The 15,832-nt window shown below is 34.7% G+C and overlaps 1 protein-coding gene across 1 annotated transcript in view; it reads right to left on the minus strand.

Annotated features, from left to right (window-relative positions):
• The window catches only part of GABRG1 (gamma-aminobutyric acid type A receptor subunit gamma1), an 87,576-nt gene that overhangs the window by 43,701 nt on the left and 28,043 nt on the right, over positions 1–15,832 (minus strand). The window contains exon 3 of the mRNA XM_003933657.3: positions 1,315–1,382. Coding sequence (XP_003933706.1) covers positions 1,315–1,382 — 68 coding nt within the window. The remainder of the gene's footprint in view (positions 1–1,314; positions 1,383–15,832) is intronic.

The raw sequence follows: 15,832 nt of genomic DNA on the forward strand, positions 1-15,832 counted from the left end.
CATTTTTATTATATTCTCATGTCCATTTGTAATTCATTATCATACTCCTCTCCTTTATCCTCTTTACTCTCTCAGTTTTATAATATCATATTCTCTCATTTCTTCTCCTACCCCTCTGACGTTTCTGAATATGTCCCCTTTCTGTGCTTCCCTTTCTGCCAACTGTATTTTATATACATTCATCTCATTACACCATCTGGTCCTCAGATCTGCGATCTTCTTAATCTGAGTCTTCTCTTAGATCATCTCACACATTCTTGATGTCGTAAGCTGTACTATATGCTGTTTGTCTCCTTTCCCTTTCTCATCTACAACTATATTCTATCCTAACATCTTCCCTGATAGCAGGTCTGTAAGGCAAAATGCTGTTGGACAGCTCCTCCCGAATGCGCCATGAGCACTTGGGACACAGGGGCCTAAGTTGTATTCCTACATCTGGTAATGACTCTACTATTTTAAAGCCTCTTCTTCTCTATACCTGGGAGTCAGCTTACACAAAATTAATGTCACCAAATTCTCAAAAATTACTGAATTTTTAAACAATATATTATTGTCACCTTCAACTAGATTGCAACTGCAGTAGGTAAGACCTTGAAGATTTATTATCCAGACTAATACAACAACCTGTAACGGATCTCTGTAAACCTAATTTGGAATCTTACTTCCATCTTCTATACTTCTATAAGAATAATGTATTAAAAAATGTAAATCCACATTTACTCTGATAAAATGTTTCCAGTTATTTCTCTTATCCCAAATAATACAATTCATACATTATACAATTTACAAGTTTCCTATTATGGTGGCTTACAAAACTGTGGCTTATTTAAGACCTTAAATATCCCTTTTGCCTCAGTTCCTTACTTTGCACTTTATATTTCAGTAACATCAAATTGCTAGAATTGCCCCGGATCTTATCAGGCTGTTTCCTTCCTCCGTGACTTTGTGCATGCTGCTTTCTCTGCCAGTAAGTCCCTTTCCCACCCTGATTGACTACTTTCCCCACAGGCTTTCTGATTTTTTTTTCTTTCCAGATTTCCTTAGGGACCTCTTCTTGGTGGACTAGATGATAATTTGTTACTCACTTGCATGGTTCTACCAAACACAGCACATTGGAATAATGAAATACAAATTCTTAGATACAGGTATATTTTAGCTCTAGTTGCCAATACCTGGCACAAAGTAATTGTACATGTTCATCTGAATTACTTCAGAATTAATTATCAAAAATTACCCACATCCCAATTCTATTTTAGAGGTACACACTTGAGAGATCTCTATGGCAGATAATGATTTTTAATATTTCTTACTTACCATATTAATTGGATCAACTGGTCCAATGCTATTTACATAAACATCAGTTTCAATTACTGTGGGCCTCACTGCAAAATATCAACAAAAAGAATGGTCAAATATATGATTAGACATTGTTATAAATAATTCTTAGTTTTAAAGAAATCATAGTAACTAATAATATCTTATCATTTAAATCATAAATCATCTTTTATTATTAGACGTGGAAACATGCTATTACAAAAACAACCTTTTCAGTTTACAAATCAATCACAGATAATTATATACAGATAAAGTATATGAGATAATGCAGAAAAATGACCTTGTAGATTGAAAGTTTCTCTGTTATTGTGGTATGTTTTTAATCATACATCCTCAGTTATCCTTCTCAAACTTCATCTGTTTTCCCTTTATGACCGAATATTTATCACTTATTATAATTGTGATGCTGTGATTGACCAGGCAAGATGTACTTATTCTTTTAATACACACCCAAGTCTGCCAGGCTGAATATCTATTCCATCTCAGTCTCCTGGTGTTGGCATTTTTCAATCTGACAGAGCCCTGAAGCTACCAAACTTCAGTGAAAAACTTGAAGCATTTTGCAAAATAATGTCTATCAAATTTTAGAACAATATTTTTACCCCTTGCAATTAAAAATACACTTAATAAAACACACAACACTTACATAGTTTGCTTTTCCTTAAGCAAAAATTTTATTATATGGCATACATATTTAATAACACAGATTTAATTTTAGTACACAAAACTATGTTTCTAGACCTACACAATACTTGAAAATGCTATTCCATTTGCTAGCCATCAGTTAGATATCTTAAATAAAATAGGTCATATGATTTATAGAAGGATTTACAATTTAATGTACACTGACTGCTGAGATGAGTTGCTTTAACTGTTTCTCATTTGTTTCTGACTACTATGAATTGTAGTCAACACAAGTAAAATTAAGCTAATTATACTTAGATTTACAGAATGACTTTTATGAAAGCCAATTAACAACAAGACAATGGATTTTTTAGTTCCATTTGTGAGTATATTTATTACCACTTATAAGTAATTATAACTGATATAAATAATGTATCACTCTTATATAATGAGATTTCTTTTCAGTTAAACTGATAAATCAGCAAACGCAGAGCACTTACTTTTTTTCACATACTCAAAGCTGAACACTGTCTACATTGTGAGGGAAATTGTTCCTGGGACAATTTCATTTACAGGATAAATGTTTTCTACATTTACAGTGTCAAAGGTTATAGGTATAAGTTAGTTCTCCTGGTTTTTTGATGTCAACATTTCTTAACCAATTATAAGATAAACATATATGTTCAAAAATATTAACTCTGGCATTTTGTCATGAGATAATAGAAATGGAGACACTGAAGTATTTTATGATCATCATACAGCAAGTGTACCTGGGATGAGCCAAAAGAAGAGTCATACCAGTAAGTCCAACATAGGACATTGCTACTAATAGAGAAGATACTTAGTTGATAATTATTAAATATGTATTTGAAAGCTATGAATGTTTTTGTGTTATTCTGTACCCCATTTTGTACACTTGAGATGCTATTTAATCTGATCCTTGAATCTGCAGCACCAAAACACAAAGAATAAACCCCAAACTAGACTAAAATATATCATATGAATTTTGAAACCACAGCTGGTGACATGCTTTAAAATATAATTAAGAAAAAAAAAACCCAGAAATCTGTAATTGCTTCTTAATAATGACTCATTGCTGCTTTGTTTAATACTATGAACAACACTTATGGGAAAATACAGGCTTCTTGGAAATGGACTAAGTACTCTTTCTTAGCACTATGATTTTCTCAATCCAAAGTGCATTCAATTGCAAGATCTAAGTGATGTTCAAAAACTAAAATGTCATATTTTAATTTAAAACTAGAAAAATGAAACTATCAGGGAATTGTCATTCCAGACTCTAAATAATGTCTTGAAAGTAAGCACAGATTATGTTTAATTCATCAATACACACGGAGATCAAGACCTCTTTCTTTGCAATAGCATAATGATGCATAAGAAAACCATGTACTGCCATGGCATACCACACACACACACACACACACACACACACACACACACACGTATGTATCTATGTATATATAAGCAGGTAGAGATGACATTGGATTATTTTTGCAAGGTTTCTTTCTGTTCTGTTATTCTAAGCATTTTGCTTTAAGTTGCTCAACAGGACATATGTAGATATTCTTCATGTGGGAGTCAGTATATAGAAATAATAGAAGTTCAGGACACTTTAAACAATATCCATAAAATAGAAACAGGAAGAAAATTTTAAAAATTTAAAAAGAAATAAAAGCAGTGTGATCAATAAAGCTTTCACATTCAGATTCCAAGTAATAAAGGCAAAACTTAGGAGAGCTAATTTTAGAGGTGGGTAATTGGTGTATCAATGAGAAAATATAAACTACAATGGATTTTAAAAATATTTTCTTTATAATTGATTTTAACCATGCTTTCTTGGACACACAATTCTAATTTCACTAAGATATCTCTAGCAGATTATGTAGCTTTTTGGTCACTTTTGTATATTAAAATTAATTTACGTGAATTAAAACTCTAATCCTGGAGAGTTTTATACACTTCTTTTTTATTGTCACAGAATATGCATTAAGAAAGAGAAACAGCCCACTGATTCAGATATTGCAGTTATCACACATAGATTCTTTTTCTTTATTTTATGTTACATAAATTTTATTTCAAATTTAAATATTTAATTTAGCCAAATATATTATTTTTTGTAAATAATATAGGCACAATACCAAGAAGGAACATAACCACCTAGTGTGAGCACTCTTATACAATTAATTGCTTTTAGGTTCGCTTCTGTCCTTGCCCATATACAAATGTATTTTTACCAAGCTGTACTCAAATTTCTATGATGATTTCCTTTTTTGTGTGTGAAAACAAGTGTATTTATTTATTTATTTATTTATTTATTTATTTATTTATTTTTTATTTTTAGAAAGCAGAGCAATGAAAGAATGGTTACTCCATAGGCAGAACAGCTTCTATGAGATTTTCTGAAAGTTTATTCCACGGAGTCAACTGTTTTTATCTGCAAAAAATTGCTTCTCATAAAGGTACCAACTCTTTCATTCAACCAATACATTCATAAGATATATGAGTGTATAATTTTTTTCTTGTAATATCATTGTCTGGTTTAGTTATCAGGATCTTGCTGATTTAGTAAAATGAGTTGAGTATCACTCTTTCTCTATTTTTCAAAATAATTTATGTAAGACTTATATTAGTTTTTTTATATATATATTTGGTGAAAGTCACTAGCAAAGCAGCAAATATGTAATATTATTTCTAAACTGAATAATCCTTCTTTGAATATATTATTAAGACAATTGGGAAGGAGGCAGAGTATTCACTGGTAGTAACATGTCAATATTATCTTTCTGGTTTTGATGACTGTATCATGCTTATATAATTTGAAATAATATAATTATATTCTCTTACCTCAACAAAGTTAAAATAGAAGTCCATAACAAATGAAGATATCTTTAAAAATCCCAAAATATTTAGAAATTAAGTAACATTTAAAAATAATCCATGAATCAGAAAAAAATCAGGAGGAAATCAGTTTTTCAAAAATAAACAAAAAGGAAAATTCTGTTTCAGGCTATAAAACTGACAAAAATAAAAGAAAATCTTGATCTAGTTAATAGCCTACAATTATTAAATGTTTTGGGCTTATAAACATGTCCCACAAAAGGAAACTCCAGCCCCATATCACATATAAACTTTAAAATAACTATGATTAACATGTTCCAGCTTCTCTAGACTGTACAGCAGAGGTCCTTGAACCAAAGACAGATGTCAAGTTCTAGTTAAGATACTTTTTCTGAGGCCTTATTTAACAAGGAAATGTCAAACACCACTTGAAAATCAACCTTCCCAGAAAACTAAATGTATCCCAGGTTACATGTGGATATATACAGATGAAAAGGTGATGGGCTGGTAAGATGGCCTAATAGGAACAGCTCCAGTCTTGCAGCTCCTAGTGAGATCAACACAGAAGGTGAGTGATTTCTGCATTTCCAACTGAAGTACCCAGCTTGTCTCATTGGGGCTGGTTAGACACTGGGTGCAGCCCATGGAGGGCAAGCTAAAACAGGGTGGGACATTGTCTCACTTGGAAAGTTCAAGGAATTGAGGAACTCCCTCCCCTAGCCAAGAAAAGCCCTGATGGACTGTGCCATGAGGGATGGTGCATTCCAGCCCAGATAAGTTTACCCACAGTCTTCACAATCCTAACATCAGGAGATTCCCTGGGACGCCTATGCCACCAGGGCCCTGAGTTTCAAGTACAAAACTGCGTGGCCACTTGAGCAGACAGCAAGCTAGCTGCAAAAGTGTTGATTCATACCCCAGTGGTGTCTGGAACATCAATGAGACAGAACTGTTCCCTGCCCTGGAAAAGGGGCTGAAGTCAGGGAGTCAATTGGTCTAGCTCAGCACATCCCAACCCCACAGAGCCCAGCAAGCTAAGATCCACTGGTTTGAAATACTTGCTTCCAGAACAACAGTCTGAAGTCGACCTGGGATGCTCAAGCTTGGTGGTGGGAGAGGGGCCAGCATTACTGAGGCTTGAGTAGGCAATCTTCCTCTCACAGTATACACAGAGCCACCTGGAAGTTAGAACTGGGTAAGACCCACTGCAGCTCAGCAAAGCACTCTGGCCAGACTGCCTCTCTAGATTCCTACTCTCTGGGCAGGGCATCTCTGAAAAAAGGCAGAAGCCCCAGTCAGGGGCTTATAGATAAAACTCTCATGTCCCTGGGACAGAGCACCTGGGGCATGGGGCAGCTGTGGGTGCAGCTTCAGCAGCCTTAAACACTCCTGCCTGCCAGATCTGAAGAGAGCAGTGAATTTTCCAGAACAGCACTTCTTGAGCTCTGCTAAGGGACAGACTACCTCCTGAAGTGGATCCCTGACCACCATGTCCCCCGACTGGGAGACACCTCATACAGGAGAGCTCCGGCTGGTATCTGGTAGGTGCCTCTCTAGGATGAAGCTCACTGAGAAAGGAACAGTCCTCAATATTTGCTGTTCTGCAGCCTCTGCTTGTGATAGCAAGGCGAAGAGGATCTGGAGTGGACCTCCAGGAAACTCCAGCAGAATTGCAGCAGAGGGGCCTTATTGTTAGAAGAAAAACTATCAAACAGAAAGGAATAGCATCAACATCAACAAAAAGGACATCCACACAGAAACCCCATCCTAAGGTCACGAACATCAAAGACCAAAGGCAGATAATAAATCCATGAAGATGGGGAAAAACCAGCACAAAAAGGCTGAAAATTCCAAAAACTAGAACCCCTCTTCTCCAAAGGATCACAACTCATCACCAGCAAGGGAACAAAATGGTGGTGAATGCGTTTGATGAATTTTCAAAAGTAGGCTTAAGAAGGTGAGTAATAACAAAATCTTCTGAGCTAAAGGAACATGTTCTAACCCAAAGCAAGGAAGCTAAAAACTTGACAAAAGGTTAGAGAAATTGCTAACTAGAATAACCAGTTTAGAAAAGAACATAAATGACCTGAAGAAAATGAAAAACACAGCATGAGAACTTCATGAAACATACACAAGTAATAGCCAAAATAAGCAGAAGAAGGGATATCAGAGACTGAAGATCAACTTAATGAAATAAAGCATATAGACAAGATTAGAGAAAAAGGAATAAAAAGGAATGAGCAAAGCCTCTAAGAAATATGGGACTATGTGAAAAGACCAAATCTACATTTGACTGGTGTACCAGAAAGTGATGGGGAGAAGGGAACCAAGATAGAAAACACTCTTCATGATATTACCCAGGAGAACTTCCCCAACCTAGCAAGACAGGCCAACGTTTAAATTCAGGAAGTATGGAGGACACCATCCCCAAGAGGAACCCCAAGACACATAATCATCAGATTCGCCAAGGTTGAAATGAAGAAAAAAATGTTAAGGGCAGCCAAAGAGAAAGGTCAGGTTACTAACAAAGAGAAACTCATCAGACTAACAATGGGTCTCTGCAGAAACCCTGAAAGCCAGAAGAAAGTGGGGACCAATATTCAACATTCCTGTAATTTTCAACCCAGAATTCCATATCCAGCCAAACTAAGCTTCATAAGCAAAGGAAAAATAAAATCTTTCACAGAGAAGCAAACACTGAGAGATTTTGTCAACACCAGGCCCATCTTGCAAGAACTCGGAAGCACTAAAATTGGAAAGAAAGATCTGGTACCAGCCATTCCAAAACATACCAAATTGTAAAGACCATTGACATTATAAAGAAACTGCATCAACTAATGGGCAAAATAACCAGCTAAGATCATAATGACAAGATCAAATTTACACTACATTTAAGGTTCACATTACATTTTAGGTTAATACTGATACTAACTTTAAATGTCAAGGCGGTAAATGCCACAATTGAAAGACATAGACCGGCAAATTGGATAAAGAGTCAAGACCCATCAGTGTGCTGTATTCAGGAGATCCAACTCATGTACAAAGACACACATGGGCTCCAAATAAAGGAATGGAGAAATATTTACCAAGCAAATGGAAAGCAAAAAAATAAGAAAGCAGGGTTTGCAAATCCTAGTCTCTGATAAAATAGACTGTAAAACAACCAAAAGCAAAAAAAGACAAAGAATGGCATTAAATAATGATAAAGGGATCAATGCAACAAGAAGAACTAATTATCCTAAATATATATACACCCGATACAGGAGAATATAAATTCTTCTCAGCACCACATTGCACCCTAATATCACAATTAAAATTGTTACCAACATCACAATTAAAATAACTAGAGAAGCAAGAGCAAACAAATTAAAAAGCCAGCAGAAGATAAGAAATAACTAAGATCAGAGCTGAACTGAAGGAGACAGAGACAGGAAAGACCCTTCAAAAAAATACCAATGAATCCAGGAGCTGGTTTTCTGAAAAGACAAACAAAATAGACCACTAGCCAGACTAAAATAAGAAAAGAGAGAAGAAGAATCAAATAGTTGCAATAGAAAGTGATAAAGGGGAGATCACCACTGTTCCCACAGAAATAAAAACTACCATTAGACAATACTATAAACACCTCTACACAAATAAACTAGAAAATCTAGATGAAATAGATACATTCCTGGACACATACACACTCCCAATACTAAACCAGGAAGAAGTTGAATCACTGAATAGGCCAATAACAAGTTCTGAAATTGAGGCAGTTATTAATAGCCTACCAACCAATAAAGCCCAGAACCAGATAGGTTAACAGCCAAGTTCTATCACAGGTACAGAGAAGAGCTGGTACCACTGCTACTAAAACTATTCCAAGCAATAGGAAAATAGGGACTTCTCACTACTCATTTTATGAGGCCAGCATCATCCCGATGCCAAAACTGGTAGAGATACAATAAAGAAAGAAAATTTCAGGCACATATCCCTGATGAACAGTGAGGCAAAAATCCTCAATAAAATACTGGCAAACTGAATCCAGCAACATGTTAAAAAGCTTATCCAACACGATCAAGTCAGCTTTATCCTTGGGATACAAGGCTAGTTCAACATATGCAAATCAATAAATGTAATCCATCACATAAACAAAACCACTGACAAAAAAAAAAAAAAAAAAAAAAAAAAAAAAACATGATTTTCTCAATAGATGCAGGAAAGGCCTTCAAAAAAAAATTAAACACACTTTCATGCTAAAACTCTCAAAAAACTAGGTATTGATGGAAAATTGTCTCAAAATAATGAGTTATTTCTGACAAACCCACATCCAAAATCATACAGAATGGGCAAAAGCTGGAAGCATTCCCTTTGAAAACAGGAACAAGTCAAATACGCCCTCTTTCCCCACTCCTATTCAACATAGTATTGGAAGTTCTGACCAGTGCAACCAGGCAAAAGAAAGAAAGAAAGTGTATTCAAATAGGAAGAGAGGAAGTCAAATTGTCTTGCTTGCAGGTGACATGATTTTATGTTTAGAAAACCTCATTGCCTCAACCCAAAATCTCCTAAAGCTGATAAGCAACTTCAGGAAAGTCTCAATATAAAAATTAATGTGCAAAAATCACAACCATTTCTATACACCAGTAATAGAAAAACAGAGAGCCAAATCATAAGTGCGCTCTCATTCACGGTAGCTACAGAGAGAATAAAAGATCAGAATACAACTTACAAGGGATGTGAAGGACCTCTTCAAGGAGAACTACAAACTACTGCTCAAGAAGATACGTGAGGACATAAACAAATGGAAAACCATTCCATGCTCATGGATAGGAAGAATCAATATCATCGGGAAAATGGTATACTGCTCAAAATAATTTATAGATTCAATGCTATCTCCATCAAGATACCATTCATTTTCATCACAGAATTAGAAAAAAACTACTTAGAATTTCATATGGAATCAGAAAGAGCCTGTACAGCCAAGACAATCTTAAGCAAAAAGATCAAAGATGGAGTCATCACACTACTGATTTCAAACTGTACTACAAGGTTACAGTAACCAAAACAGCATAGTACTGGTACCAAACTGATACACAGACCAACAGAACAGAACAGAACTGAGTCCTCAGAAAGAGCACCACACATCTACAACAATCTGATTTTTGAAAAACCTGACAAAAACAAGGAACAGGGAAAGGATTTCCAATTTAATAAATGATGTTCACAAAACTGGCAAGCCATATGCAAGAAACTAAAACGGATCCCTTCCTTACACCTTGTACAAAAATTAACTCAAGTATTATGTATTAAAGACTTAAATATAAGATGTAAAACCATAAGAACCATGGAAGGAAATCTAGGCAATAATATTCAGGACATAGGTATCAGCAAAGATTTCATGACTGAAACACCAAAAGCAATGGCATCAAAAGTCAAAATTGACAAATAGAATCTACTTAAATTAAAGAGCTTCTGCACAGCAAAAGAAACTATCATCATCAGAGCATCAGAGTCAACAGGCAACCTACCAAATAGGAGAAAGTGTTTGCAATCTATCCATCTGACAAAAGGTTAATAATCCAGACTCTATAAGGAATTTAAACAAATTTACAAGAAAAAAAAACAACCCTATCGAAAAGTGGGCAAGGGATATTAACAGACACTTATCAAAAGAAGACATTTATGTGGCCAACATATATATGAAAAAAGCTCATCATCACTGGTCACTAGAGAATTGCTAATCAAAACCACAATGAGATACCATCTCACACCAATTAGAATGACAATCATTAAAAAGTCAGGAAACAAGAGATGCTAGAGAGAAAGTGGAGAAATAGCAATGGTATTACACTCTTTGTGGGAGTGTAAATTAGTTCCATTATTGTGGAAGGCAATGTGGCAATTCCTCAAAGATCTAGAACCAGAAATACCATTTGACCCAGCAACCCCATTACTAGTTGTATATCCAAAGGTTATAAATTATTCTACTAAAAAGACACATGCATGTATATGTTTATTTCAGCATTTTTGATAATAGCAAAGACTTGGAACCAACCGAAATTCCCATCAATAATAGACTGGATAAAGAAGGTGTGGCACATATACACCATGGAATACTATGCAGCCATAAAAAATGATTTCATATTCTTTGCAGGGACGTGGATGAAGCTGGAAACCATCATTCTGAGAAAACTAACACAGGAACAGAAAACCCAACACTACATGTTCTCTCATTCATAAGTGTGAGTTGAACAATGAGAACAAATGGACACAGGGAGGAAAACATCACATACCAGGGGCTGTTGGTGGCTGGGGAACTAGGAGAGGGATAGCATTAGGAAAAATACCTAATATAGATGACAGGTTGATAGGTGCAGCAAACCATCATGGTATGTGTATACCTATGTAACAAACCTGCACGTTCTGCACGTGTATCCCAGAACTTAAAGTATAATAATAATAAAAAATAATGTCAGAAAAAAAAGAATAGGTACATAGGAATGAGTAGTTTCTTAAGGCTGTGCTGTCTAATATCATAGCCAGCAGAAACATATGGCAGTTTAAATTTAAATAAAAATTAATTGCATTTAAAGAAAAAAATTTTTCTTAACCACACTAATCACAATTCAAGCACAGAACAGACATTTGTGGCTAGTGCTTACAAAAATGGGTAATGTGTAACAAGATTTCTATCATCTCAGTATATTTTACTGAACAGCATTTACCAGTGGTTTTCAATGAGAATGACATGTCCTCTGTAAATTATTTTGAAATTTTCTGGGTAGCTGTTTGTGTTCATCACAAAAATTGAGATTGCTAGCAATAATTTTTAGTGGATGAAGTCCTTGAACTTCATAAAACAGTCACATGCAATTAAAAACTGTCCCAAATTTAACAAGATTTTGAATATCCTGTTTAACATTCATATACATAAAACAGTATGCCTTATAGTCTGAACTTAGAAGATAAGATTGTTTTACATGTAAACACCAAGTATTTTTGTGTTTACCAAGAATTCCTGGATTTTTCCAGAATTCACTATTACATAAAACACAGGAAGATTGTATTCATTTTGTTCTGATATTTACAAAATATTGTACACCATTTTAGATAGCCATATCACCAATTACTATGTTGCTGGTAGTACTGGAGTCACTGATAAGACACACTTATATCTCTTGACTTACATGGGTTTTCCAATATACAGTCATCTGTGTATAAATGCAAGCATCTGGCAGCTTCATCTTTTCTTTCAGTGTAGTTATATCTGAGCATTTTCATATAGAATGAAAAATATTTCATTATAAATTACTTTTCACACCTTACAATACAAGTGTCATATAGTACATGTTTCACTATGCAATACACACACACCATATATCTATATTTAAATGGCATGTGTGTGTGTGTGTGTGTATATATATATATATATATATATATATATATATATATATATATATATATTTTTTTCCCCCAAGAATGTCTTCTCAAGAAAATTGAAGGCTGTTTTTTCATTCTCTACTTTAGGCAGCAGACTTGGCAACTGCTCTTGCTCCCACAGCTGATCGGGGATAAAGAAAGAGAGAAGTGATAGGACTTCAAAAATAAAGGGCAGAGGAAGAGCTGCACACCTACGCTTTAGCACTTTTAGGATATTTTATTTTCCTGTGGTTATAAAGCAAGTCAATAAAATAACTTGGTTAGCAGCATCTCACAAGTTTTTTTGACTTCAAGGCAGTTGTACATCAGTAGCACATATCTTCAAACAAGACTGCTAATGAAAGGAGTTAAGGCAGGTGGAAGATACAGAAAAGCATCCAGATTTCCCAAGCTGGGGAAGTGAGCCATATAAAATGCCTATGAAAAAATAACAACAAATATGTATACCTTCTAACCATAAAAGTCATTATTTATATGTCTACCCCTTAACATACACCTAAGGCCAGCTGGCGTTAGCCCAAAAAGAAGTAACAAGTAACAAGACCAAGGTTGCAACTATATTGAGTTAAAACACATAGACAAGTTTTCCTTGTATCTTCCCTACCTCCCCATCACTAGAAACATAGGAGAGCTAGAGATGGAATAAAACAACAGGCCACACTCCTCCCTTCCTAACCATCCTCTGACGCCCACAGTGTCTCTCTAGTGGTGCCTGTCTGCCCTGTGTCTCAGGAGAGGATGTCTTTTAATCTGAATATTAAATTTTTATATTAAATTGAACTATTTTAATAACTGAAACTGTTTGGAAAGTCATAGAATCTACTTGAAAAGTTCTTAAGAAGTAGGAAAATAGTCTGGTCTTGGTGACTTAACAACAGTGATCCCAGCACTTTGGGAGGCTGGGGAAGGCAGATCGCTGAGCTCAGTAGTTTGAGACCAGCATGGGCAACATGGTGAAACCACGTCTCCACAAAAAATACAAAAATTAGCTGAGTGAGGTGTTGCATGCTTGTAGTCTCAGTTCTCAGTAGGCTGAGGTGAGAGGATCAGCTAAGCCCCAGGAGTTTGAGGCTTCAGGGAGCTGTGATCATGCCACTGCACTCAAGCCTAGATGACAGCCCGAGACCCTGTCTCAAAACCAAACCAAAAAAAAAAAGGAAAATAATATTTATCATAAAGCAATAGAAGCTTAACTAGGTGAACGAAACCTTTTTATGTTAATTCTCCATTAAGTTTGGAAGACCTCAGTAAGTTGGTAATATAAGTTTTCATAGCATCACTAAAGAAAAAGGGTATGAAAATGTATTTTGGAAAGAAAGGAATACATACAAAAAGTACTTCAATAATTAAGCCACCTATGATGTATACTCAGATGCACAGAAATTATTGCTACTAAGCATGATACAGTTATGAAGGTATCCAGGACATATTTAAACTAATGTATTAAACATAGTGATAATATCACAAGTATATATAAAATTTGAACATTCACATCGTGATCTGAAATAAATGTACTTGAAATGCAAAAATTCATGGAGTAGGGCAACTGTCAAAATACCCACATATGGACTAAAAAAGACTATATACAATGGATTCTATTCTCCAAATACCTGATAAATATTAAAAGAACCTAGTTTATATTTTAGGCATTAATTTAGCAGTTAGGAATACAGTGATTTACAGTTTTAAGGAACATACATTAGAGAAAACAGACATAAAGTATTAGTAAAGTATGAGGAGTAAAACAGAAATACAGACTTCTGATGCCTCCTTTGTTGTTAAATTGAAATCAAAATACCCATTCCAATAAAGACAACTATAAAATTTATTTTTTAATAAACAGCCACAGATGGTGAATAAAACAGAGCTACTAAGATAGCCAAGATTTGATGCAACAATTTCCTGAAATGAATGAAAATGAAGTGAGTTCTACATTATTCTTTGGTCTTTTTTTTCCCCTTGGTATATTTGCTGTTTGACAGATCACCAATTGATTGAACAAAACAGAGCAGCTCAGAGCTTTTAGCTGTCGTATTTGGCTGCAGAGAAAAAAACTTGGTGTTAAGGGCTATCAGGACAGCTAGGACTTGCCTGGAACACACACACACACACACACACACACACACACACACACACACACACACACAGCATCTAATTGGACATTCTACATGTGATTTTCCCTTAAGGTATTTGCTGATTCCTAAATCATAGATATGTGATTCTGACAAACCAAATACAAGCAGCTCTTAAGCATCTAAGGCATCATGAGTATTTTAGGGATGTCTGGCAAGCCAAGGAGGGGGTTTCTGGTATAAACCTCAGGTTGTTAGTCTAGACATCTCAAATGGTTGTGTCTTGGGCAAAAGAGAAGTTTTACCAAGGGACTTATACCAGTTCTGAGTAAATGACAGTGATTTCTTTACGCAATCTGACTACAGAAACAAAATTAACTCTTCTCCAGAAGAAAATAATGTAATGTAGAATCTCCATTATTTTTCACATACCCTACTCACATTCAACACAAAATTAAGAAACGTTCCATGAAATAGAACCAAATCACCTTAAATCAAGGGATACAATGCAAAAGAAAATTTTAAACAGTTACACAAGAGATCAAGACATTGTAGTTAGCAAAGATTTTAAAATAACTTTTATTCATGTGTATGAGAATATAGATGAAATAAGAGCAAATATTATAGAATACCTGAAATTGACTTAAAAATCAGGGGTAAATACTACAGGTAAAAAATATTGAACTGGAAATGAGGTAGGTAATAACGAGCAGATTGAAACACAAATAGAGTACAAAGAAAATTATAGAAGAACGTATGAGATGTAGTGAAATGGCAGAGGTCAAACATACCTGCAACTGGAGTTGCAGAGAAATTGAGACAGAAGAAAAATGTCTGAAGAAATATAGGCCAAGAAATTCAAAAGCAGCTAAGTTTCAACCCACAGATTCAAGAGGCCCTGTAAACTCCTCAATATAAATCTCAAAACAAAACAAATCTAAGAACACTAAAATAAAATGGTAGAAAATCAAAGACTAAGGAAATGTTAAAATTATCCATAGATAAAATAAGCTTTATCTTCAAAATAGCAACATTAATGTTAAAATGGGACTCTGCAACATAATAGTAAAAGTCAGGAGAAATTGAGTGATATTTATGAAGTTTGGAAAGGAAATAACAGGGTTTCCATATCTATTGGAAATATTGTTAAAAAAGGAGGCAATATAAAATAATTTTCATATAAAACTGAAGTACTTCATTTTGGGAGATTGTACCAAAAGAAATACTACAGAGAAAATATTTTTAAATGGAAATAGAGTATTTAAGAAAGCAAATAACACCAGAAAGGATGTCATTGGTTTAAGGTAATTGCTTTTAAACACTTTAAAACAATGATAATCAAATAAATATAGAATAAAATATGAGGACATAGTGGTAAAATGGCACTGTAGTTTATCAAAAAGGTCGAAATTGCTTTAAATTATGATAAAGTTACTGATTTATGTTTAAATCCAATAAAGTAAAATGCATGTTTTACTCACTAAAATTTTAAATGTGTATACAATGCAATAATGGATAAA

Source organism: Saimiri boliviensis, chromosome 3 (genome assembly GCF_048565385.1).
Source record: "Saimiri boliviensis isolate mSaiBol1 chromosome 3, mSaiBol1.pri, whole genome shotgun sequence".
NCBI classification, from domain to species: Eukaryota; Metazoa; Chordata; class Mammalia; order Primates; family Cebidae; genus Saimiri; species Saimiri boliviensis.